This window comes from Amblyomma maculatum, chromosome 10 (genome assembly GCF_055883805.1).
Source record: "Amblyomma maculatum isolate TAMU_Amacu chromosome 10, ASM5588380v1, whole genome shotgun sequence".
NCBI lineage: Eukaryota > Metazoa > Arthropoda > Arachnida > Ixodida > Ixodidae > Amblyomma > Amblyomma maculatum.
This window is the reverse complement of record NC_139353.1, coordinates 178,869,873-178,894,378: the sequence shown is the minus strand read 5'-3', so window position 1 is coordinate 178,894,378 and position 24,506 is coordinate 178,869,873. Positions and strand designations below refer to the sequence as shown.

Sequence of the window (24,506 nt, the reverse complement as noted above, 5' to 3'; positions counted from 1 at the left end):
CAAAGATATTGCCCGTATCGCTCGTCCTCTCACCGCCCTTCTTAAGAAATACACCGCTTGCACGTGGGGCCATGACAAGCAAGGTGCGTTTTCAACGCCTTAAGCTTACTGACATCTCCCCCTGTCTTGGCTCGTTTCGATCCCTCAGCTTCCACTGAAGTTCGAACGGACGCTTGCGGATATGGAATCGGTGCAGTGCTGGCTCAACGCCAACATGGCAACGACCGCGTCATTGCATATGCTAGCCGCCTTCTCTCTAACGCGGAACGCAATTATTCGATTACTGAGCGCGAGTGTCTCGCCCTTGTATGGGCTGTCGCTGAATTCCAACCTTACTTATTCGGCCATTCTTTCTCAGTTGTCACTGACCATTACGCGCTTTGTTGGTTGTCATCTCTGAGAGATCCCTCCGGCTGTCTTGGTCGGTGGGCTTTGCTCCTTCAAGAATACTTCTACAACGTCGTTTACAAGTCGGGGCGCCTTCATCAAGATGCCGATTGTTTGTCTCGCTATTCTGTAGAGCCCCCTGGTCTCGGCGACGCACAGGCGATTCCCTGTGTCTTCGCCCTTTCCAATCTCGCCAACATAGCAAGCGAGCAGCGCAACGACCCATCTTTAAGGCCCATCACTGAAGGCCTGGCATCTGGAAGAACAGATTCTTCTCTCCAGCTTTTTGTTGTACAGGATGGTATCCTCTACCGCCGTAACTTTCATAATGACGGTTCTCCCCTCCTATTGGTGATCCCCAAAAAGCTCCGCTGCTCTGTTATTCAAGAACTCCACTACCTGCCCACAGCTGGCCATCTCGGTGTGTCGCCCACTTAGACGGAATACGGCGTCGTTTGTTTTTGGCCGGGACTATACCGCGGCATCCGGCACTACATCGCAGCCTGTTACACGTGTCAGCGGAGGAAAAAACTATCGCGGCCACCAGCTGGCCTTCTCCAACCTATTGACGTGCCCTTGGAACCATTTTATCATGTTGGGCTTGACCTTCTTGGCCCCTTCCCGACGTCACGGTCGGGTCACAACTGGATTGCGGTGGCCACCGATTATGCAACGCGCTATGCCATCACCCGTACTTTACCCACGAGCTGCGGTTCGGATGTCGCTGAATTTCTTCTACACAGCGTCATTCTCCATCACGGCGCTCCTAGTCAATTATTCACCGCCCGCGGTCGCTACGCTTTGGCCCGAGTTGTTGAAGACATACTGCGTTCATGTTCTACGAAGCGTAAGCTCGCGACCGCATACCATCCCCAAACCGAGCGCTTCAACCGCACACTTACGGACATGCTATCTATGTATGTATCATCTGATCACCACGACTGGGGCCTAGCCCTGCCATATGTGACCTTTGCTTACAACTCTTCTAAGCACGACACGACGGGTTATTCACCCTTCTTCCTGCTCTTCGGCAAGCACCCCGCTTTACCTTTGGACACGTTGGTTCCGCCTGCTGGCCGCCCCATAAATACCTACGCACATGACGCCATTGCGCAAGTCACTGAAGCGCGCTAAGTAGCCCGTAGTCGGTTCCTCGCCTCTCAGACGTCTCAGAAGTCTGCCTACGATAGGCGACATCGCCACGTAACCTGTGATCCTGGGTCCTTGGTTCTTTTGTGGTCTCTGCACGGAGAAACTTTCATTCAGACCAGGATTTCATTTAAAAAGGGTAGCGCACTCTTCCTTAATTCACAATTAAAAATATTAAACTGGTTAAGCAAACTATTCCCCACTAGAAATGTATGGGCAAGTTAATACCTGAACATTACTAACCGTTACGGACAGGTTACTATAGCGTAATGCCTACGTTTCAGTCTTAGCAGTGGTTTGGGTGCATAACTTTAAAGACGCTCCCTGCTGCTTCAGAGAAGGGACCCTTGACTCTTTACCGAGGTCAACCGTTTTATTAGGCGGTATGAGCTCTCTTCGGCTCCAAAGTGACGCAAGAATAGAGAATAGACAATGTTACGAAATACAGAAATGACACAGGTATGAAGTGCAATCCATTTTTGTCTCTTTTATTTGTGCCACAAATCACCTCGCCATTTCTGGCCGCCAGCCTCTATCGAAGAATCGTAGGACTGCGAACCGTTTGTGCCAAGCATGAAATTAACGTTTTTGATTAGATGAAAGGAAATATGCGGCACACGGCGCCATCCTTGTGGGGAGAGGACGGAGGCTCGTGCCTTGAAGGGATCAGATTCTAGCAGGCATAGCTTCGTACAAATTTTGCGCGAAAGGACAAATGTGACCCTTTTATCACGTGGTAGCGAGTAAGCAGAGGTAGGTCACTTAGTGAGGCCCAGCTTTCGGGCCGCCAGAGGGCGCATCTTGGCCTTTTGCGGCTTGCCGATGGGCGTCCTGGGGACGTTCCCGTCGTAGATGAAGTACTTTGGTATCTTGAACCGAGTAAGCTGGAAGAACGAGCAACAGAATAAAGTAATGATCTTATGTGTTCGCACCGATGATCTGGAGGCAATTCTTAGTAGCAAGGATTAGGCCACAAGTTTTGTTTTTTAAAGCAGGAATGTACTTCGTTTACCTGTTACAGATAGGTAAAATGGCAAGTGCGCTGAAACTGCACTGAAACCCCGGCGTCGCCGCGTAATATTATGTTCTGAATTCGTCACCTTGCTGCGCATATGCCCATGAATTTGTGCTCGCAGCCGCTTCTTTTTCATTCCTGAAAAGCTGGGGATTTCCAGCGCGATGGGTCGCTGTTTTTACCCAGAACAATAGATCCCCTACCAGATAGGACTATTTCAAAGATATCGTGAGAAATGCATCGTAGATACCGCTTCCGAACTTCATCATGGTATTACGCAGAGATATATTTCTCCTAGTGTCTGTACTGGAGGGAGATAGCTAGAGTTCACTTCCCGTCGACTTGAAACTTATCCCCGATCCACGGGTCGAAAAGGTCCTCAGCGATGATCGGGTCCTCCCGAAAACTCTGATCAACTGGGCACATGGGAGCACTGAATAGGGCGCCAGTCGTGTTTGCTGAGTAAGATTTGAAGAAATACCTAATTGCCTAACATCGTTTGTTGACCGCAGAGATTGGCGTTGTTCAAAGGGCGATTAAAGGTGGTACTGTTCACTTCGCGGTGATTACCGAAGTATCATTGCAACAATTGCCTGTTTATTACCGTGCCACCTGTCAATTTATTTCAGCCAATTGCGAATATGTTGAATGACCGCTGATATCAAAATCCCGTGATGTTATCTTGAAACTCCGATTCCAAAGTTTGGCAGCAGTGTCCGCGTTTCTTAAATTCAGATGTCATGTTAGGCAGACTTTTTTTATGAGAAGAAAGCAGCTACGCCTCTTCACGGCGTACTTACGCCCTTAAAAGGCGTAGCTACTGTCTTCAGGCCGTACTTACTTCAGGAAGAGGCCGCTTTACGCCTCTTCACGGCGCTTCTGACACGGCGTAGCTGCAGCCACCAATGTTTCTTCGAGATGGTTGCTCGAGAGCCGTTCGTATTCCAAAATGGACCGATATTTTCTGATTACTGTCTCCACGTTCCCTTTTTCAGCTGATTTCGGGCGTCGGTAGGTGCACATGTAAGCTATAGAGCTGACCCCATAGGCTTGTACTAAACGTAAAGTATTTTCTGCCTTCCAGTGGCAGTTACCAATGCTGCAAATAGGTCACATAATTGGCTGCAAAGTTCCTTCGAGCTTTAGGATTCAGGCGCAATTTAAGCTCTGCTCCTTTAAGATTCGATCTAGGATTTTAATTTCGGTCACTCGAGGCATTGGGAGCTCATAAGCATTGCGTTTGATGAGCAGTGTTTGTTGCGCCAAGAATGGGGTATTGTGGAATTGAGATCAACTCAAATTTATCCCGAAAGTAGCACAGCTCCTTAGTATCTACATATTTCTCCAGGATATCATCTCCACGCTAGAGTCTCTTCGATTTTGCATCAATGCACTCGGTGGTACAAAATGTTATGTTATCCTTTATGTTATGTGAGAAAAAAAAACTCTAGGTGCCAGGGCGAAACAAACAGATAACTGATGCATGATTGAAGGCCCTGTTCAATTTTTTAAGTGAAACGGACCTAGATTCCCGCCTACGGCATTTACTTGTGCTATGAAGTGAGCGAGTATCACACGTTCATACGCGCTTGTGCTTAATCATGTGTCAGTGTACTTTGAGCTTTGAGTTTATTTTCTGCTGAAGTGCTTAGTGTGCATGATTACGCATTTATGCTGGCTTGTCTGTTCAGTGACAAGTAGTATATTTTTAAGATATACCCTGTAAGGCATGCTGCGTTCTACGACTGTGCATGGTCTCCTCAGTGCGCGAGTACCACCGGGGTATGTGGTACTTTGAGGTTTTCTGGTGAAGTGCATCATGTGCGTGTTTCTGCGCTGGGGCTGGCTAATGAGAGTGCAGATTTCTTTGTAATTGCGGCGGTGTTTGTTCAGTAACAAATGATGTGTGTCCAAGACATGTGCGGCATGTTGCATTTCATGAGTGCCGTTAAGTGTGTGCATGGTCTCCTCAATAACTCGGACCACCCCTGAAACCTAACTGCACTATGACATCATCCGCCTAATATACATCCTAACTCTTTTTTGGTTCCGCCCCCCCCCCCTTGCCAGTGTGTAGATAGCAGGTCAAGGTCTCTTCACCGCCGGCCGACCTTTCCACCTTTCTTCGCATTAAATTACTCTCCCTCCTCCAATCAACCCGGTCCTGTGCTACCTGAATTCCTTTGTCCTCTGCGAAGTTGTTACCTCGTCTCCCAACCAGACTTACTGCCGCCCCCTGCCACGCTTTCCTTTCAATGATATCCAACTTGTTGCCCTAAGCGAGCATCAATTATCCTCTCCCCGCCCTGCATGCCCTGTCCATGCCCGTTTCTTCTTCTTGATTACGACTACAGTGTCACTAAATCGGTTTATTTTTCTGGCCCGCCCTGTCGGCAGGCTTTCTATCCCTTAACGTTACACCTACCATTTTTCGTACCATAGCTCTCTGCATTGCACTCAACTTAATTAGAACCCTCTTTGTTAACCTCCACATTTCAGACCTATAGTGAGTACAGGTTGGATGCAACTGTTGTATACTTTCCTCTAGAGCGATACCAGCAAGCTGCTAGTCACAACCTGCGAGTGCTTGCTGATTGCGCTCCATTCCATCGCATTCACGGTTTGCATCTGCGGTTACTGACTGCTCTAATCTACCGCCGACTACTCCCAGTTCTTCACTTCATTCTGTAAAGTGATGTTCGTTATTGAGGCTCTTGAATCTGTTCTTCTGATTATTACTTTTAGGCCTATCTTTCTGCTTTCCCTATGTAGGTAAATAATACTACCTCTTCAGATAGTATTTCCATGTGCAGATAAAAAGTAAGCATATAAACAGCATTCTGCCACATAGCTTCAAGTCGATATAAAAAATAGTGCAGAACTGACGCTCGAGTGTCCGAACAGTATGGTATTGATAGTTATGCCTAACGTGCTGCAAACATTTATTTATGCCATTTTTCGAAGCTTCGAGAAATTATTCAAAAGGTCAGCAATTTAACGACCATAGAAGGTTGCTAGCTAGCCTTTTGTAAACATTTGAAGCCATTAAGAAAAGAAGAATGGAAAGTGAGAAAAAGGCAATCCACTAAAAGCTCCGAAGTCGAATTTCTTACCTTGCCTACGCAATGCTGTTTGAGCTCCTCGTCAGTGACACTTTGTCCGCCCTTGAGCACAATCCAGGCACACAACTCCTCGCCCATCCGCACATCGGGGACGCCGATAACCTTCGTGCAAGTTCAAAGCAGGCAGTTACGAAGTTACAAATGTAAACCATGTCCATTCTGCGAAAAAGCACTTGAATGCTTCGCGAAGTGTGACGCTTACCCTTATAAAAATTTTATGTGTGTGTCTGATGAGAGTATGTTGCTCTTTCACAATGGAGACACCAGAGTATATTCTGAGTTTCAAATGAATTTTCTCTTGAGTTTTTAATGTGTGTCTAAAACAAATTGGCCACCGTGTTTCTGGTTGGTCCTTAATGTGTGCATTTCTTGTGAGTTCTTCATGAGTATTGACCAATAAGCGTCTGGTGGCTTTCACTTTAGTTTTTGATGTGATCTTGGTTGCCGACACTACATGTAACTGAGTGCCGGTATTTTTAGTTACAGAAACCAAAAACAGACATTGCATTTTGTGAAAATGTTTTTTTTTATTCATAATGTGCAGCACAGCTTGGATGCCATTCGCATGCCTGTTTTCTATGCTATGCAAGGAAATAAACTTACTTTATTTCCCTGCACAGCACAGAAGACAGGCCCTTTTTGAGGTGAAGCGGCATTGTTGTGAACTAGTCGCACGTGTACCCTAACAAATACAAAATGAAATCGCTTTGTAATAATGTTCACAATACATAAAATAATTCAAGCTTCATTTCCAGCTCATGGATAAGCTTACGCACACTTGAGCACATGCCGTTGAAGCATTCATATGTGGAACCATGTTAGGTGGAACAAGACTCATGAGATAATTTCTGACACAAGAGGCATGACTCACTGTGTTTTCCTGGCACCTGTACATTTCAAACCCTCATAGTTAGCAGTTGGTGGAAGAAACATGCTGCACCGTTCACAGAGAAAGCACAAAACCATAACTTTCAGATACATCATACATGGTACGAAATTTGGTTTTGCTATTCACAACAATGCAAACAAATTTTCTTCAGAATGATTTTTTTCACTGACTACACCGTTAGTAAAACAAAGATTTCAAAGAAAGAGCTAAAGCAACCAAACCAAGGCAGCTATCCATTCATACCACCATTTTTAGCTATGCTTAGGGTGTGTACTTAATCACGCATCCCTGAACGTGTCATAGAATGTGGTGATGGCTTGCAGAAGGGCACTGCAGTGTGCTTGCTGGTAGATGATTTAGTGTGTTCCTCATTCGTGCTGTGGGGTGTAGGTGAGCAGCAGGCAGGCTCCAGGCATCGGCCAGTCTGAAGTGCTCAGGTAACTGCGTATATAAAGAGGGAAAAATCGACAAGTGAGACCGAGCACACAACTATTTTCCTGGTAATGAAAAGAGACACAGCTATATATTCAGTACCTACAATCAAAAGGATTCCGGGCAAACAGCTTTAAGACGACTGCTCAAAGCACAATTAAGAAAGTACTGGACTTCAGCCTCAATGCAATGTACTGTTTGCCAAAAGTAACCAGCCTGCATGGTGTGCTTCTCGTTTGTATAGGAGAGCCTTTCCAGTTTCCCTAAAGATGAAAAGGTGATGATTCAAAAGAGCCTATTTTTTCTCCAGGAGTGTGAGGTGCACCTACTTTAAAGGTACAGAATAGATAAGAAAATTGGTGCTTAAAAGGAGTAAAAATGTTTCTTTTATGCATAAAATGAAAACACATGAAACATTTTACCAATTATGACATGTTTGAACAGAGTATATTCCTTCAAAACTCAAAGAAAAACCACCTTATCAGCCCATAAATTACTCTTGAAGGTGATGAAAAAAAAGAGTTCAAGAGAACACACTGCGTTATTCTATTTCCAACAATGCTATCAAAGGTGAAACATGCAGCTTCTCAAGCATCATTGTAAGTGTTCGAATGGAGGTGCATAAGTAGTGAACACAATGCCCTTTGCTAAAATTTTACCCTTATGTCAAGACTGAGACCTGTACTGTGGGGAGATTGCATATGCAATTACATCATTATGAACAATTGTCAAATTGTTACATAAGCAGTATGCAGCGGTACAAGCCATTTGTGGGAGCAAGCAGCAGCTTAAAGTGACACCCATATGAATGCATAACACAACTGTTTTGAAATTTCCAACCTTCAGACTGCAACTATGGCAAGTTTCTTCATTTAGCATAGCTAAGTGCATTCTAGAGCAAAAAAAAAAAAAAAAAGGTGTGTACGATATCATTTCAAAGCGAATATATTTAAATCACTCCAACATGACCTTGTCGGATGTTTCACACGTCCCCATTCTGTTTAAGCTCTGTTCAAATTTCTCAAGCAACAAAACCTGATTTCCTTATCTAGTATTACTTCTGACTTGCAAAACTGAACAGTAAACTAATAAATAATTTGAAAATGACTGCTCTAGCAAAGCAACGAAGAAACAAATAAATTTACCTAATAGGGGCAAAAAAATCCCAACATATATTTTATGAATAAACGCCTATTACAAGTGAACAATAAAGCAAGTATGTCAACAGCAAAAAGACAAAGCAAAGAACAGGGGTTGCGAAGGCCATCGTTGATGCACTGCAAAAAGAAATACTGGAAACTGTCATTCCCAACTGAATTCCTAAGGCGGTGCTACGAGCGTCTATGCACACTCAAGGATAGTGATGCCGCCACACCCTGCGTATGTCACAGATCAGCATTGGCTCACAATAACGTGATCAGGCATGCTTTTCTTTTATGGCCAAGGTCACATGGTTAGCTTATGGGCAATGTTTTGAGGAGCGGGGAGCCTATTTGCTGCTTTTGTGCTGTCAATTTAGGCCGTTCTCCCAATGAGAGAAAAAGCAAGAAGTTTCAGCTTTGATAATATTGCTGGAAACAGTACAATGCAACATATTGTCTCATATTCATTTTCATCTCCTCCTAGAAACTTGATTCTTAAATTATAGGAAAAATTAGGAACGGTGTTTCTTTAATTACTGAATAAGACTACTATGCTTGAATGCGCCAAATTTGGGACAGTGTTTAATGTGTTGCATTCCATATATGAAAAAAAAATATTTGTAAACATTTTATCATCTAAGTGGTTGTATATTCTGAAATTTTTATGTAGGTTTGCCTTACAGCCACAGTGAAAAAATAATTAAAACAGCCTCCTTTCAGATTTGTGGCACCTCTGAATTTTTTTTTTCTAAGTCGTGACTTTCTCACGCAATCAGAAATATGCTTGGCATTCTGCACTTTTTCTTCTTTTTACTCTGAGCACATAAAATATGTTTATCAGGGCCTACATATCTCAATCCTAGGTGATATCAAAGTTGCAAAAAATGTGCATGCAGAGAAGGGCTGCTTATGCCATGATGTTGATCAAACTTTTTTCTTCCGAAATACTAGCAATAGCACAAAACTAATTTCACTGCTGGTGTATTGAGAAATGTGTGTACAATGTGTAAGGCAACCAACGAACTTTACACAAATAAAGGCCTTTAAAGTCAAATTACCTGGAACCATAGCAAACGTAAAATTAAGGAAGTTAAAATGACTTTTTCATTTCTCGTTTGAAACTGTTTACTACTGCATCACTTCAACGCTTCCATGAAAAGCCACGACACAAAGTACCAAAGAATGCAAGTGCCAACTGAAAGCTCATTTCTGCCTGTGTTCTGAACACTAGGATACATATAATTCGTCAAAAATACAAGACTATGTAGTAATGAAAGCAATTATTTTTTACATGCACATTTTACTACGTGTGGTCACTCAAATAATTCTTTCTAATCGTCATTCTACTACAGTAGTACTACATGAGTTTTTACCTTGGCGTCAGCCATGATTTAGATTATTTTTGTTCAAGCATACAAGCACCAAAACTAAATGCAGCGACCACTGTGAGATATGCGCCACAGCAACAACCTGTTTCTCGCGCGCTGGTTGTACTCATCGTATTAATGCACCCACAGTTAGAAAAACAGGTGCTTTTAAAAAGATTGAAAACTCGTTCGGGGTGCTGATCACAATAGCGAAGCTGGTCGTGCATCTAATACACACCAGCTACAACTATATCTATAAATATACACCATAACATTATACAGTATTCTGCAACATTATCGGAACCGGTCGAGGCGGCCAAATTTTCCATGACGGTTCCGATAAAGTTGCAGAACACTGTAAGTACTTATATCGTACAACGGCTTCGCGTTAGGGACGAGCATACATATGAAAGCGACCGCTTTTGAAGAGTTGACTTGAACGGCGCGGCAGGAAGAGACGAAGACAGAGAACACACACAGGCAAGCGCCAAATCTTTCTGCCGCGCCGTTCATGTCAAGTATGTCTGACCAACTCGCCCAAACGTTCACGCTTCTTGTTCCGAAGAGTGACTGGCTCGCCCTCACAATAAAGCAGGCTGGGTCGAGTTCGTAGCTTGTATTACGAAGGAATTTTGAGACCACAGGCAACAGTATTAACAACGCGTACTTCACTCAATAGCAATATTAAATAAAAATAATTTCAAGCAGTGTACTCACATTTGCAAACAATCACGCCAGTCCATTTCCTTCTTCCGTGTTGATGCCGGCGTTGCCACGGCGCGGTGCAAGCGGTGTGCGGCACAGAACCTATTTACCACTACATCACGTACTTCAGAACGTCTATCAAAGTGCACATGTCAAATATCAGTTCTGCGGCCCATTCCAAGAACCACAGAACAAAAAAGCAGCACAGCGTAAGGAAATAGCGTTCACAATCACACACCGCATGACAACAAAGGCAGCATGGCGCCGTCGCAACTTTTTTGCCACTAGCGACTTCGGATCGGATCGGATTGACTTATTGGATGGATTTTCTGGCTTCTTTTTACTGCCGGCCGCTTCCTAGAGGGACTTTCGGTTTCGAAAGGCAGTTTGGCTGGTTTGGCGATAAATGTTTTTTTTTTTTTAAAGGCAGCGTACAGTCTGCGTCTAGGGCCATAATTAAGCACAAAGCTGGCGGGCTGAGGCAATAAAAACCAGTCCCGCTAGGTCCCAGCGCGCGTGGCATACCTGATTATGGGCCCAGTATGACGCTGGAAACAGTTCGTACTGGGACGCGGCATACTGTCCTGCGCCGCACTGGTCGCACGAAGAGAAACAAAAAACGCCTCAGATCAAAAGTACAAACTGAAAAGTAACGAAGCACCTCAACTAAATTAAAAAGGTAAAAAAAAAATAAAAACTAGGCAAAAAAAAAAAACTGCAGCACTAGCGGGCTTCGAACTCGGTACTACTTAATCCGTAGCATTCTACGCTAACCACTCGGCCAGGCCAAAAGCCGAGCCCAGCGGAAACTTTTTTGCATGTTATGCCATGATTGCATTCATAAGATTTGGACCATGTTTAGAAGCATGTTTTGAATTGTACAGGCCCATTGCTGTCGCTCTAACAATTACAACGTCTTCACCATTGGAACTTGCTGCCTGCTCCCACGACTTGCAACTAATTGTCTGGATGCTATGCGCACTATTTTGCGCACTGGAATCATTTTAACATGTCGAGTTTGGCATGCCAAATTTACCAGCGCCGGACGTTCGGTGGTGTTCTGCTACCGTGGACGTAATTTTCGCTGAACATGGAGCTGTGGCACAAACCTTCAATGAAAAAAGTGCGACCAAGCTTCAATATCGGCAAGCGCAGCAGCGACGACACTATTTTGCTTGTAACTAAATCTCATTTGTATGTAAATATTTTGGGAAGCGATGCGATGACCGAGGGCTCGGCTAATCTATACGCAGAGCAAGAAGGAGTTCAAAAGCTTGAGAAACACGGAAAATATCATGCATTACAAGCGCTGTAGTTTTTTTTTTCACTCATGGGGGGGGGGGGAATGCATCACTCGGTAAACTACTCTCTTCCTTGTCTCCTTTTGAGTGATTACTTTGTAAACATAGCATGTGTGAAAGGAAATGTAAACGCACATTTCTGTAAAATGACCAATTTAATGCTTAGTTTTGCATTAAATCATTTCAGGCCACCTTCCTGTCCAGTAGTAATGCAAGGGCATGTAGCATTCATTAAACGATTTTAAAATTATGTTGTTCCTCATTAATTATGTTTACGTCCTCCAAAATCATAAAGCAGTAATAGTAATACACATGTAGTGATCATTGATAATTTGCACTGTGTTTCAAGTTGAAACACACCGTGTTCTCTCAATGGGTGGTCGCAATGACCGAGAAAATACACATCATACTTTCCGTCGACTTTTCACATTCTGTGCTTACACATTAGCAGTTCACAAAAAAAGCCTTTGATTTTCTAAACAAGAAAAAATAATGTGAAATGTGAATTGAAAATCTGGTTTAAAGCTGTTGCTAAATCACAGAAGGTATTGAATGTCTGTTGAGTTCCTTTGTACTCATTAAGAAAACATTAAGGCCAAACCAGAAACTCAAAACCCATTTTCGTAAGGGTAAGCCTTTTCACAGATTGTACTCTATTGAGCTGGTTCCAAAAAGGATGATAAAAGCAATACACTCCGTTGAGATCTCGTGGACCAAACCAATTGCAGTGGGGTGGTATAGTTATGTTTAAAATGTGTTATGAGGGGGGGGGGTTAAGAGCAGCATGATTCAGACGATTGTCCATGTGTGACGTTCGTTATCAACTACGATGGTGTTTGCGGGTATCTTCGATATGAGAGACGGAAGCTAATGTACTCTCTTAAACTCTCCAATGCTAAAACATTCAGCTTTAAGAGCTATAACAAGGCCATTCACTGTACTGAAGTTTTACACACACTTGAAGAATATATAAGCAGCTCATTCTATTCGCAATGCATGATTACCCTAAGACGTGCTCTGTATTTCCAAAACCATGAGAAAAACTGTTTTCTTTGAGTTACTCTGAAAAAGACAATGACAGCTTTATTGAAATGTTCGCATGATGTTAGTAACCGTAGAAGTGAATCGTCTTCAGCAGTGCAAGCTAATATAATAATGAACGTCTTCTTTCTTTTATTGGAAGATATCTTGGCGGTTGTTTCCGATGAGCCCTTCATATGCTCATCCTGTAACCTGATCAGTTATTACTATTGAAAAAGTTTTAAAATAAAGGCAGATTTTGGTCGGTGTAGCTAAGACTCGGTCACACTTGTTCACGCCACATACGAAACCGAAATTCTTTGGGCTGGCCCACATCTGTTGAGCTAAACGACTCATCTTAATAAAACAAAATTAATGCTATTTAAGATTGCGTAGCCAATATGTAACATATATAAGACATTGTCGAATAGTCTTAATATAACTGCCCAAGTCACGCAAGGTAGCATTCTGGAACCACTAATTTTAAATTTGGACATAAAATATATAACTAGCATCACAAATGCTGCAAAGTTTACAAATTATGCCGATGACACCACACTTCTTTTCAGCGCTTCTACTCTCCAAGAACTTGCCCGAATTGGCAACACTACGCTTCAAAATCAATATGAATGGAGTCAAGGCAACTCCTAAGTTATGAACACTGACAAAACAAAGGCAGTAGTGTTTCGAACAACAAATACAGTTGTCGACAGACTTCCAGAGCGGGACATTTACGATACCAGTATACCATGCGTCCCTAATATGAAAACACCGGGCGTCATCTTTAGTGAACAAATGTCGTGGAATGAACACGTGTGTACGCTAAAAATGAAATTTACGAAAGCTTGCTGTGTAATAAGAAAATCACGGAGGATGCACCCTAAAAAATTAATGCTCTTAATTTACAACTCTCCTTTTTCTATTAATTTAAGTTATGCTTTGCTTGTGTGGGGAACTACAACGCTAACAAACATAAATCAATTACAGATCCTCCAAAAAACGATAGTGCGTAATATAACCGACAGCAAGTTTATTCGAGTTACTAAACATTTTCCCAGTCCATCACCTATACATGTGCACACTCATATTATCGCTCACTAAAAAAAATCCTGCTAAAAGTCTTATGGAGGAAATGGTACAGCTAACGCAAAACACGAAACCAAAGCAGTTTTGTTACACGCCATACGGTAGGTCAAGTTTAGAAGATGTAACCATGGTCATCATATATTACAACACCAGTTATCTGTGTTACTGATAAATTAAACACAGCAATTATCCACATTGGCACGCTTAGTCCTCGGTCATGGAAATTGCAGTGTATCCGATATGTTTTCGCTAATGTGTTACACTCATCGCTCCCAAGTAGCGTATAATAACCTATGTTACTATATTTTTCTGTGCTATTGTTTGCTAATGTATGCCACTGTATTTCTCATTGAATGATGCTGTTGTAGTTTATTTTATTTTATTTTTTCTTTACTTTGTTTATTTATTATTATCAGTTTCGTTCATTGCATAGCTTTCGCAATTGAGTCGTTTGCTCCCGGTGCCGGTTGTTTTGCTGCTGCAGCTGCTGCCAAAATGTAGCTGGTAGCGTTGTCCTTGTGAAGCCGACAACTTTGTCGGTTTTTTGATCGCACTCACAGCATCACCTTGTTTTGATGGAAAGGAAACAACTGACTGATTCATTTATCTATTATAACTTTTTACGCTGGCAACTGAGCCAGCACAGTCAACGATGGCTTGGTGCGAGGCATTTAGGTCGGCGATTCTGGCGTAACCGTTCTTCGGTTTGTCGGCCGATCTGTATTGGTCAGATCGGGCCTATGTAATAATGCCAGATGATGCAAATGCCTGAATAGCTGCGCTCGTCTGCACATTGCCCGTAATGCAAAAGCAGCATTTCAGACCGCAGTAGTTAACATTTCATCAAGTAACCTTCACCACCAAAAAGATTTGGCAGATCTCTCCGTCAACGTTACGCCGTTCTGCGAAAAGTAGCCGGAACGAGCCCGCAATCTTCTGACCTGCAATTTACGCCAAGGAGACAGATTTCGCACTCTTGGTCTGGGCGTCGAGAGTAATTCTCCCAATTGCGACCACAAATTAATGACTGTTAGTGCAGGAACAGAATAAATTTGACGGCAAGCCCTTTTTGACTGATGATGAACGATGTTGAAGGCAAGTAGCAGCAGCCGGTGCCATGTGCGCAATTGTTTTGCATTTTATTTAATGCAAATTGTCACAGACGGTACTTCAGGATGAAAGAGTTGAAAATAGATTATTGCTTATAATGACAAACGCAGATGCAATGTAATAAGCGTTGCATTGAACACATCATCGTGCTTCTTCCAGCGCTGTTGCAGAGATTAAATTAAGAAAGCTTCAAATGATTTGAAAGAGGAAAGAATGTACTTGATAGTGAAAAGCGCGAATTTTCTTTTATGACTTGCAAATAAAGAGCAATATACATCCATTTTTATACAGAAGCTGGGTAAAGAGCAGGCTGGGGCACATTCGTCATTGCGGACTGGAGTACGAAATTCTAATTGATGTATTGTTATTTTCAAGCACTGAATAAGCAGATGCACAGAATAATATGAAACAAAACGGAACTGGTGGCTCCTATTGATAAATGCTGGCAATGATACAGCCGATGACCGTTCTGGTTCGCAAAAATCGCTTTACCAGCTGAAAAGAATGCACGTTCGACTAGCACACATGCAGACACATGGCGTGTCAAGCATCAGCGAGGAATCCGTACGTCGTCTTTGCCTTACTGAAGTTTTGTAATTAAAAAGCGACGCAGCCGCGGACAATAACCTTCTAGTCTGCAACGGAACACAGAGTTACATCGACACACTTTCGAGAGCAGTTTGGCGGGAGCACGCATTGGACTTTCGCTTTTTATGCCGGTGTACATGCGATTTGAAAGGAAACAATTCTATCAAAAAGTACACTTCCTTTATATTCCGGCGTCCTTGGCATTAGTAGGACGAAACCAGGGGTAGGGCCGATTCTACAAGAGTCACTTAGTTAGCAAAACTAAGCTGGAGATATTTGAAATTTTAAATAATGCATGTGAGTTTCAACTCGCTCAAAGACACCTGTTCGATGTCCGCCGTCCTTGACAAGCTACAAGGCTCTCTACCCAGCGAATACGGAACAGCCGACGGCAAGGAGCTGATATGCCTTTGTTACATCAGCGATAAATTGCAAGGTGTTTTCAATATAGGGAAAAATATTTATTCTACAAGTATCTAAAGCACCGATGTAGCTAAAATATCCAGGAGTTTGAACTTGAACTTGATAAACAAAGTAAAATAAACAAATTTGTGTTCGAATGTAGGCTCTCACGACCTCTTCTGGCACAAAGAAATTACGCTTGCCCTTTTTATCTAACCGTTGATAACTCACCAGACTCTCCTGAACGGCTGAATGGGTGTTGAGGATCTCTTCTATCTCGACTGGAAAGATGTTTTCTCCGCCACGAATAACAACGTCCTTGATTCGGCTGATAATGGAGACATAACCATCTTCGTCCATCACGGCCACGTCACTACAGAAATCGAACGTTTAAAAAACGCAATAATAAATGCTGGATGTCCCTGTTCGAATATTATCTAATATTAGGATAATTTTATCTGTGTTCTGGGCCCACTGCCTCTGTTCGTTTCCTCTTCCATACATGATTATATAAACCCACTTGCATCTACCCCGTATTTAAACATTTCTATTTCTCAATAAATAAATCCATTAAATATATATCTTGAATAGGTCTTCGGGCTAAGACGCTGGTCACTGAATCTCTTCGCCTGCACTTTGGCTGTCCTGCCACTAGGACATTTACCCCGTAAAGGCACATCTCTTTACCGTTCACATCTTTCCTTCAACCAGAACCTTAGATTAGCGTTTGAAAGAAGCCTTCCAGTGATTTTTACACATTCTTAAATTTTAAGAATTGTGAAAATGCTGGCTAGCTTTTTTTTAAGCTGCATCTTGCAACTATTACTGCAGCATGGTAACTGTCCCTCCTTAAAACTGCCACGTAAAAAACTTTCGCTATAATGTCAGGTTAACACTCACGACTTTGTATCTGTGGTTTAAAATATCGACTGCGAATATAATTTGCATTAGCCCATGCCTCCTAGTACGCTGTGTGGGATGTGAAACTAATGGGAGCTAATTGTCGCGCTTTTTAGAAAACAGCTTCTGGCTTTCTGGGCCGCAGACGACGCTTACTCCTTGCGGTGTATTGCGGGTATACCGGTTGTCCCCTTTCTAGCTGCCGTGATTTTTCTCTGATTCTGCTGAATTTTCGCGGTGCACTTTCCACCAAGCTTGAGTGTAAATTGTTTCTATTCTCCCAGCGAGGCACCGTTTTGTTGCAGGACATTCGAATTTTTAAAATTTACCCTTGCTTGGTCCCAAAATTATGGACAGGTTTATAAACAGCCTTGGATTCGTGAATTTACCAAAGGCAAGGCCCTGGATGGTAGCTATGCTTTGTCTCAAGGCAAAATTTTTAAACTTTGTTTCGGCAATTTCAGGTAATTAATAAACCCGACTTTCGCTAACGATCACCACTTAAGCAAAACAACGAAAAATGTGCAAATTATTGGTTTGGATTGATGGATGGGTTTAACGTCGCCAAGCGACACTGTCCATGAGAGACGTCGTCGACTATTGGACAGTGTCTATCATATCGGTCCTTGTGCCGTGGACAAGTCAGGACTGTTTTGATATACGCGTTTTGGTTCTTACTACTTTAAAACATTTTCCCTCGATATTTTGAATATGCATCTGTTATCTTTGTACCGGAGAAACTGGAATCTAAAGAAAAAATAAAGAACAAAACAGTGATTCAATTATTGGCTCGTATACTTGAAAAACGACAGGCAGCTTGTGTTTAAAGCGCCCTATTGTAACTAAATTGACTAGGAACGGTGTGCAGTAAGAAGAAAGAGAAAGGGGGGGGGGGGGGGGAGCTGCTATATAGTGAATTGGCATGTCTTAGATCAGCCAAAGCGTAAGTTTCATCTACTTTCACATAAGATTAACATTATGCATGCCGATGATATGTGTTCCGATCGGCGGCCGTGTCGCACATAGCACCCAATGCAATGGTGATTTTGCTGGTGCTTCAATAGAGAGCAGCAAGCCCACCAAATATCACAACTTTAGAGTCCGAACCTGTGAATGCTTCAGTTTCTGCGTCAATTGCGGCAATTAGCAATGAGTGCCCATTTTCCTGTTACAGCCCTAAAAAGCTTTTTTAGAAGGATACTCACAATTTCGTTACTTCTACGAGTACATCTTTTTAAAGGCGAATGTCTTTCTAGGCACACGGTGAATAGTGAGTATCTGTGAGATGTGTCAGTGAGATTACGCGAGATGTGTGCAAAAGATGTGTCAGCGAAATTCTGCGAGATTCCGCTAGATGCATCAGTGAGATGTTGCAGTATATCCTGACGTCAACGTAGTTTCCCCTGTAAGGGTGTCGCAATGGGTTCTGATGTCGAAACCGAAGAAAAGAAAGTAATGAAATTATAACGACTACACAAACACGCAAGATAGAGAAAGAAGCGAAGTGGTAGACAGAAAAAAAAAAAGAGAAGAAGGAAAGGCTCGCTTCATTAGGCTCTTAAAACGAGGAAGAAAACGAAGCCCTTAAGCGAAGCTAAGTACAAACCTGTAATTGTTTTCGACTGCTGTCTCATCTTGTATTTCCAGAAAACACTCCTGTTGGAGAAGGAAATCTTTTCATTGTTGTTGGCCTTTTGAGGTTTTATCTGCCTGTCCGGATCATATTCTGACTAGATGTACAGCAAAATGTCATTTTGGAACTAGTTTTTGAATTGGCGTACCCAGTCTTGTACCAACCGGCCTCTGTGATGCATTCCCGCGTCTTCTGCTCATCATTGTAGTAGCCCAAGAAGATGTTGTGGCCACGGGACCACAGTTCCCCCGGAGTATTCACTGGCTGTTCTCGGCCCGTCGCCGGATCGGCGATTTTCACCTGCACAGAAAAATATCGTCCGCAATTGTCCGACTCACAGCGCGCAAAACAAAAGTGCAACAATAAAATATAACTGCACTGTGAAAGTTATATAGAGACACAGCCAAAGCTGGAATAAAATTCGCAAAGCTATTCACTTGTGAATACGGTGCATCAGTCGATAGTGCGTGAACTCATCAAAATCAAAGTGCTCTCTAGAACATCTATATAATTTTATACCGTTGTGTTATCATCCTTTACATATATTTCTTTGGTCCTGTACGTACAGACTAATGTATATAATAATTTTTTCTATAGACATTCTATAGATCGTCCATACGATTACTTTTAGCAGTGTGTTGCCTTTTGGTCAATACATAATATATGTACGAACTAAGTACGGTTCTCAATTTGTCTATGAACAGTGCTAGACAAAAGTAAAAACAGTCTACGGTCATAAATTGGTCGACAATCCCTAGAACGTATTGACACACGTCTGTAGAGAGTCTATGGACCGGTTTAAAATTTGTAAGGTTTGGGCCTCTGGTTTGAAAATAAACATCCTCACAGACTAATTCCAAGGCTTGGCGTTTAAAATGTAGACGCCATTCCTAATCAGAAGAAATGGTTTAGGTTTATGGGTCCAACCTCTCAATGGCGCTTAGTCTATGAGCGATGTCAGCCGTCATACTTGCGCACAGCTGTATGGAGTGGCCTAACCACTGCACCACAGCGGCGAAGCGAAATGAATATGGTTCTTGAGAGACTTGCCAAATTGTGCTCCATGTGCTAGATATTCCTGCCTACGCTTCCTTGCAGCACACCACAAAATTTTGTTTTATATGCAAGGTATTGACGAGGACTCTAAAAGTATATGTTTTAATGCAGCAAAACTTATGTCGCCGAATATCTTTCCCATTTAGAACTTCGATGTTTTGAGACGTAAAGACATAATGACGGTCGTTATATAAATCATTCTTTTTTTGACTACGTGATTACAAAAACAAGAGACACTTAGGTCAGGCCTTTGTTGCTGTGAGGCAACATCGTGACTGGCTCTCGTGCGCAGCTCCTGCTGAAGGTCCTCGTCAGCGCACAAGCCCTTGGGAATTTGGTTAGTAACTACTCCTACTCCGTTAAATCCTTAAATAAGGTGAAAACGTTTCTAGGCTCATGGAACAAAATCCCGTGCGCGAGAGTTGTGCGCGATATGTGCTCTGGATATATGCGTCGGTTCGTGCTTTGAGTGGAACTTGCTAACCATATTGATTACATCAACAGAAAAATAAAAATCCTGTCTCCACCGGGAATTGAACCCCCATCCATCGGGTGATCAGCCGAGTGCTTTATCGAACAGCGCCACGCCCGGCATCCTAAAAGCCTGTCATAATTCTTGTATATCGTGAGGCTGTTTGTAGCTGTGTGGATGACGCTGATGAATGACATGAGCAATGGTAATGACGATGCATTTAGTTGATATTGATAATGCGAGCAAATGTGTAGCACCGTGTGCACCAGCAATGGTTAGGCTTTCTCATTTCTGCCGTGTAGATTCTACAGTGCTCTCGGTGTTTTATCCCAGACTTACCTGTTGGCATGCTGTCGTAAGCTACAGCCTTTCATGAATTGCCACACCCAAGATAGATAAAAACACTTTGCTTTAAGTCAGCCATGTGAGCAAGCCTACATCACCTAGGTGTAGCATGTCTGACTCGGAATACAAAAATGCCAGGAGGTTCGGTTCCATATCAAAGGCCTTTGACGAGTTGGCATTTGCTGCTAAACTTAGCTTTGCAATGCCGCTTGTTAGATTCCCCGCGCACCTGTTACTACCATTCATGTCACCTGCCCGCTATCAAATTCCACAGATATTCTCATGACGTTTTGTACACAAGGCCCAATTTCAGGGCAGGATGTGTAACGATGTCAGTTAAAACATGATAGCATAATCGCAGCCAAGAGTGTTACCTCCAGATGAGGCATTGGTCGACCCACGGTGTGCAGTTGTTTGACCTCCGGGTCGTCTTCGCTCACCAGCGTCGTGACCGTTGTAAGCTCCGTGGTGCCGTAGCCAACCTGCAGGAAGACCCATAAATCTAGAGAGCAGTATGCTGCTAACAAGCTGCTAATATAGAAGAACGAGTTCAAGTTTGTGCTCTCGTTACGCAAACGGCAAGGGAGCTGACTGGATGAGGATTGTAAGGGGCGGAGAGACGACTGATCACTTTTCACAGCAGTGGGATAGAAAATAGTTGGTTATTGGTGGCATTTAATAACCTCGAGGTACAAGAAAACTCCTTTGGTGTTTCGGGAATGATAGCCGCATATTTAAGAAGCAGTCTGTTAAAATGGGCAGAGGTATCTTGTATTGCCACAGGCATTGCCGAGAGCTTGTGCTGCTTTCTTTTCCATAGGACATTTGACATTTAGTACGCCACAAACAGTTACAGCACACCTTTCAATGTAGGTGGACACCACAAGGCTTTCATCATAACCATGCCATGTTCGTGTAACATTTTATGGATAAATATTTATGGATAATTGTCATGAGCGTTTAAGACTACTCTCTTTTTTCGAACACCGAGCATCACCTTCCCTAATGAACCAGCGCTCGGTATTAATGCTCCATTTAATGCCAACATTATGGTGAGCAAGACCGCATCTGATATGCTGTAATCTGTTTAACAGCTTTCAATAGGTGCGCAAATGACAAAAACGTCGGTAACTGCACTGGCTCAAACATTTTCAAATATGTGTTTGTAGCTATGCGGGTATTGTGACCGTTATCGACTACCAGTAACGGCACCATTTCCTTTGTGAACGTCCGCAATATTTTTAACTCTTTAGGCATAATCTGGCCTCCCTTCACAAGATGTCTGTAATTAGTCTTTCGACCTATACAACTCATAAATTCTGGACTATATACGGACAGAAAGTCTTCTCTCTTCTAACAGGTTGTGAAGGGTCAAAGGGACAGGTGTTTTGCGTTAGCCTGTCCAACAAACATTTATTACTGTGCTCAGCCATTTCAAATCGAAGTGTAGGAATTTGTTGGTGTGAAATTCCTTAGTGTCTAAGTGCGGCTTTTTCCCTTTTATTTACTTTTGAAAGCCAATACTATGCGTTGTATTCAGGGTGATGCGCCTGTTCACACCCACGCTTTAGTATCTGGGATTAAATTATTGACAAACTAGCCTTTTAAAACATCAACGCACAAAAACCTGCTACACTCAGATACGCGCCAAAAGGGATGCTTTTTGTTGCAGAAATGCAGCCATCTCATTCATAGTTGTACATGGCGTAGTTGTGCGAGCGTCCGCCGTATCAAATCTCCTTCCGACGAAGCGCATAACTTTGAGCAAGTTAAAACAATACATTATCAGTGTCCCACAAGATGCGCCATCACGCTGTCCTTGTTTTTGACTCAGGCTAAGGCAAGCAGGTCGCCGGATACGAGATGTAAGTTGATGTCGGCAAGTTCGAAGCGTACAAAGGAAGTACAAAGGAACAATATGCTAGACTTGAATATACGTCCTAGAAAGAGGAATTTTGTATTGCTCGTACACTTAAAGACGGGCGGCAGGTTGTCATCCTGAGCATAAGTAGGCTGCTTGTTTATGGGGTTTAACGTCCCAAAGCGACAAAGGCTATGAGATACGCCGTAGTGAAGGTCTCCGGAAATTCCGACCGTCTAGGATTCTTTAGCGTGTATTGATATCGCACGGCACGCGGGCGCCTTGCTTTTCGGCCTCATCAAAAAGCGGCCGCGAGGCCGGAGTTCGATCCCGCCTTCTTGGGCACAGTAGTCGAGCGCCGTAACCACTGCGCCATTCCGGAGGGGGACATAAGTAGCGCCGCGTTTGCAACGCTGCTTATGCCCAATGCAACGGTTATATTTGACACTAGCGTTTACGCTAAACTATTGAGCTTTTTTCCCAACAGCAGACTGTCCATCCTCATAAAAGGAATTGCTACAAATAAAAGCGATGACCAGCGTTTGAAGGTCCCTTAAAGTAGTTGTAAAAGATGCAAACATCAGAGATTTGCACATATGCGACACTTATGAATGTGCGTTTGCTTGTAAGCGCATTTGTCGAGACGCTGCGAGCGTTCGTTGCGTTACTTTGACGTTTGTTTGTTTGCTTGCTTATTTACCTTTTTAATTAGATGTTCGCGCACTTTCCAAAATTCATTGGCCAAGCATGACTGAATTAGTGAGAACGCGAATGCTGTAGCAGCAGAGAGATGGTTGGTTCGATTCCGAGAACGTCACTCTTCCACTTGAACGCAGAGGCATCCCAACGCGTGATGTTTGATTCCGTTTCGAAACTAAAAGGTTAATCCACTGCACAACCTATAAAGACTGCCTTTATTTGAATGTGACGGAATAGGATAGTATTCTGTAACAAAATGATATAAAACATCTGCAAAGGACAGCGATTCTACAAGAAGTGGCACTGACGGTGAAGCGAGAGGACAATTGCTCCGTGGCAGATTGACAACAGGGGCATTCTCCGGTTTCTACAACAAAACAGTTTTCACCATTGCTTATAGTAGGCATTATTGAAAGTTCGAGAGATAAACAAAATTACCACCACATATTTCCGGGAACTATTGACAGCTTCATTTCGTTTTATTTTCGAAAGCTGGTAGCACGCGGCCTTATTACTGTGATTCTGCACGCGCAGCTGCATTGTACATGCTCAGTGCCGCCGAGATGCGGCTTCATACTTTTCGTTATCCCACAATATTCGCTGAGATATCTCTCGAATGATTCCCGCCGCTCGTGTCCGCTTCCACAATCTTCCAGGTTGCTCTGGTCCTTTGCCCGTCTCTATAGATGCTTCTTGGCCAACCCTCAAATTGAGCGCTGCCGAATCGCACTTCAGCGACTGACATGTACACGCTTGCTGTTATCGCCGTCACAGACTTGCTGAGCTTTTTTGCGGGTGCAAGTCAGCCCAATAAAGAATTAATTTAAATACGGCATCAGCCTCTTTATTTGGTGCCTTCGGCATTGTAACAATTCCGTGAAAAAATTATCAGGGTTCTGCTTGCTCTCTGTGCGGTAGTGGCAGCGGCAAAAAAAGTCAGCTTAGTGATTGTGCTGTGGGCCATTTTCAATTCCTTGTGGTGGCCTGACTTTACTGGTGTGTTGTCTGAGTAGATTGTGCGAATTGCTATACGTTGTATCTTGCCTGTTGTAAAGTAATGCAACAACCTGAAATAATGGTCCCGAGGCGCGAAACGCAGGCATTCCAAAAATATGCCAGTGACAAAAAGCCGCACTTATAAAACGTTTGCTTTCTATAGCCATGACAGCACTGAAGAAACTGTTAATGAGCAGAATAGGTATAAGTAATTTGCTGCCTATTGTTTATTCCTGCTCCAAGTAGAAGAAATACAGTCTTCGCACTTACCCTAACCGCAATTTTGAGCTTGTCCTGGATCAGTTTTCGGAGAGCAGTCGTGACAACGTTGCCTCCAGATTCGGCTGCGAGTAGTTTTTTTTTTTATATTAGCTCCATCCATCCGAAGGTGTCGCGCACATCACCAACTACACATTTTAATGACTTCCAGATCACCTGATGTCACTGAAGGACATCGCGCATGACTCAGTACTGAACTGCTAGCTCGATGCTCTACTTAATGCGCAACAGTGCTTTTTGGCACAAATTCACCACATACCCATGTCATTCAACAACTAGGCAAAACGATTTGGCGACGCGAGATAAAACGTGTAGTACGTTGCAATTTTTCAGTGTTTTTCTTCTTGCAATGATACCCACTCAGAACTATTCTAAATATGACAGTTAGTATGGCCACATTTTCAGCGCGATTACGGCTTGAAAAACCTATTTCGAAGAAAAATTTGTTTACTTCTTTTACGGCTAAAAAGGAAGAAAATTCCGATAATGTATTCCATGTAGTAAGTTCCGCTTTTGAATATAAAAGCGAAGTGAAGGGGCCGAGTTAGCT

At 43.0% G+C, this 24,506-nt stretch overlaps 1 protein-coding gene across 1 annotated transcript in view; it reads right to left on the bottom strand.

Annotated features, from left to right (window-relative positions):
- Nucleotides 1-2,083: 2,083 nt before the first annotated feature.
- LOC146178025 (medium-chain acyl-CoA ligase ACSF2, mitochondrial-like) overlaps nucleotides 2,084-24,506 on the bottom strand; it is a 65,466-nt gene continuing 43,043 nt past the window's right edge. Inside the window, exons 11-16 of the mRNA XM_084581669.1 lie at nucleotides 23,948-24,021; nucleotides 20,496-20,603; nucleotides 18,397-18,548; nucleotides 15,947-16,088; nucleotides 5,665-5,775; nucleotides 2,084-2,420 (exon numbers count right to left, since the gene is read on the bottom strand). Of these exons, the coding sequence (XP_084437795.1) occupies nucleotides 2,295-2,420; nucleotides 5,665-5,775; nucleotides 15,947-16,088; nucleotides 18,397-18,548; nucleotides 20,496-20,603; nucleotides 23,948-24,021 (713 nt within the window). The 3' untranslated portion in view covers nucleotides 2,084-2,294. The remainder of the gene's footprint in view (nucleotides 2,421-5,664; nucleotides 5,776-15,946; nucleotides 16,089-18,396; nucleotides 18,549-20,495; nucleotides 20,604-23,947; nucleotides 24,022-24,506) is intronic.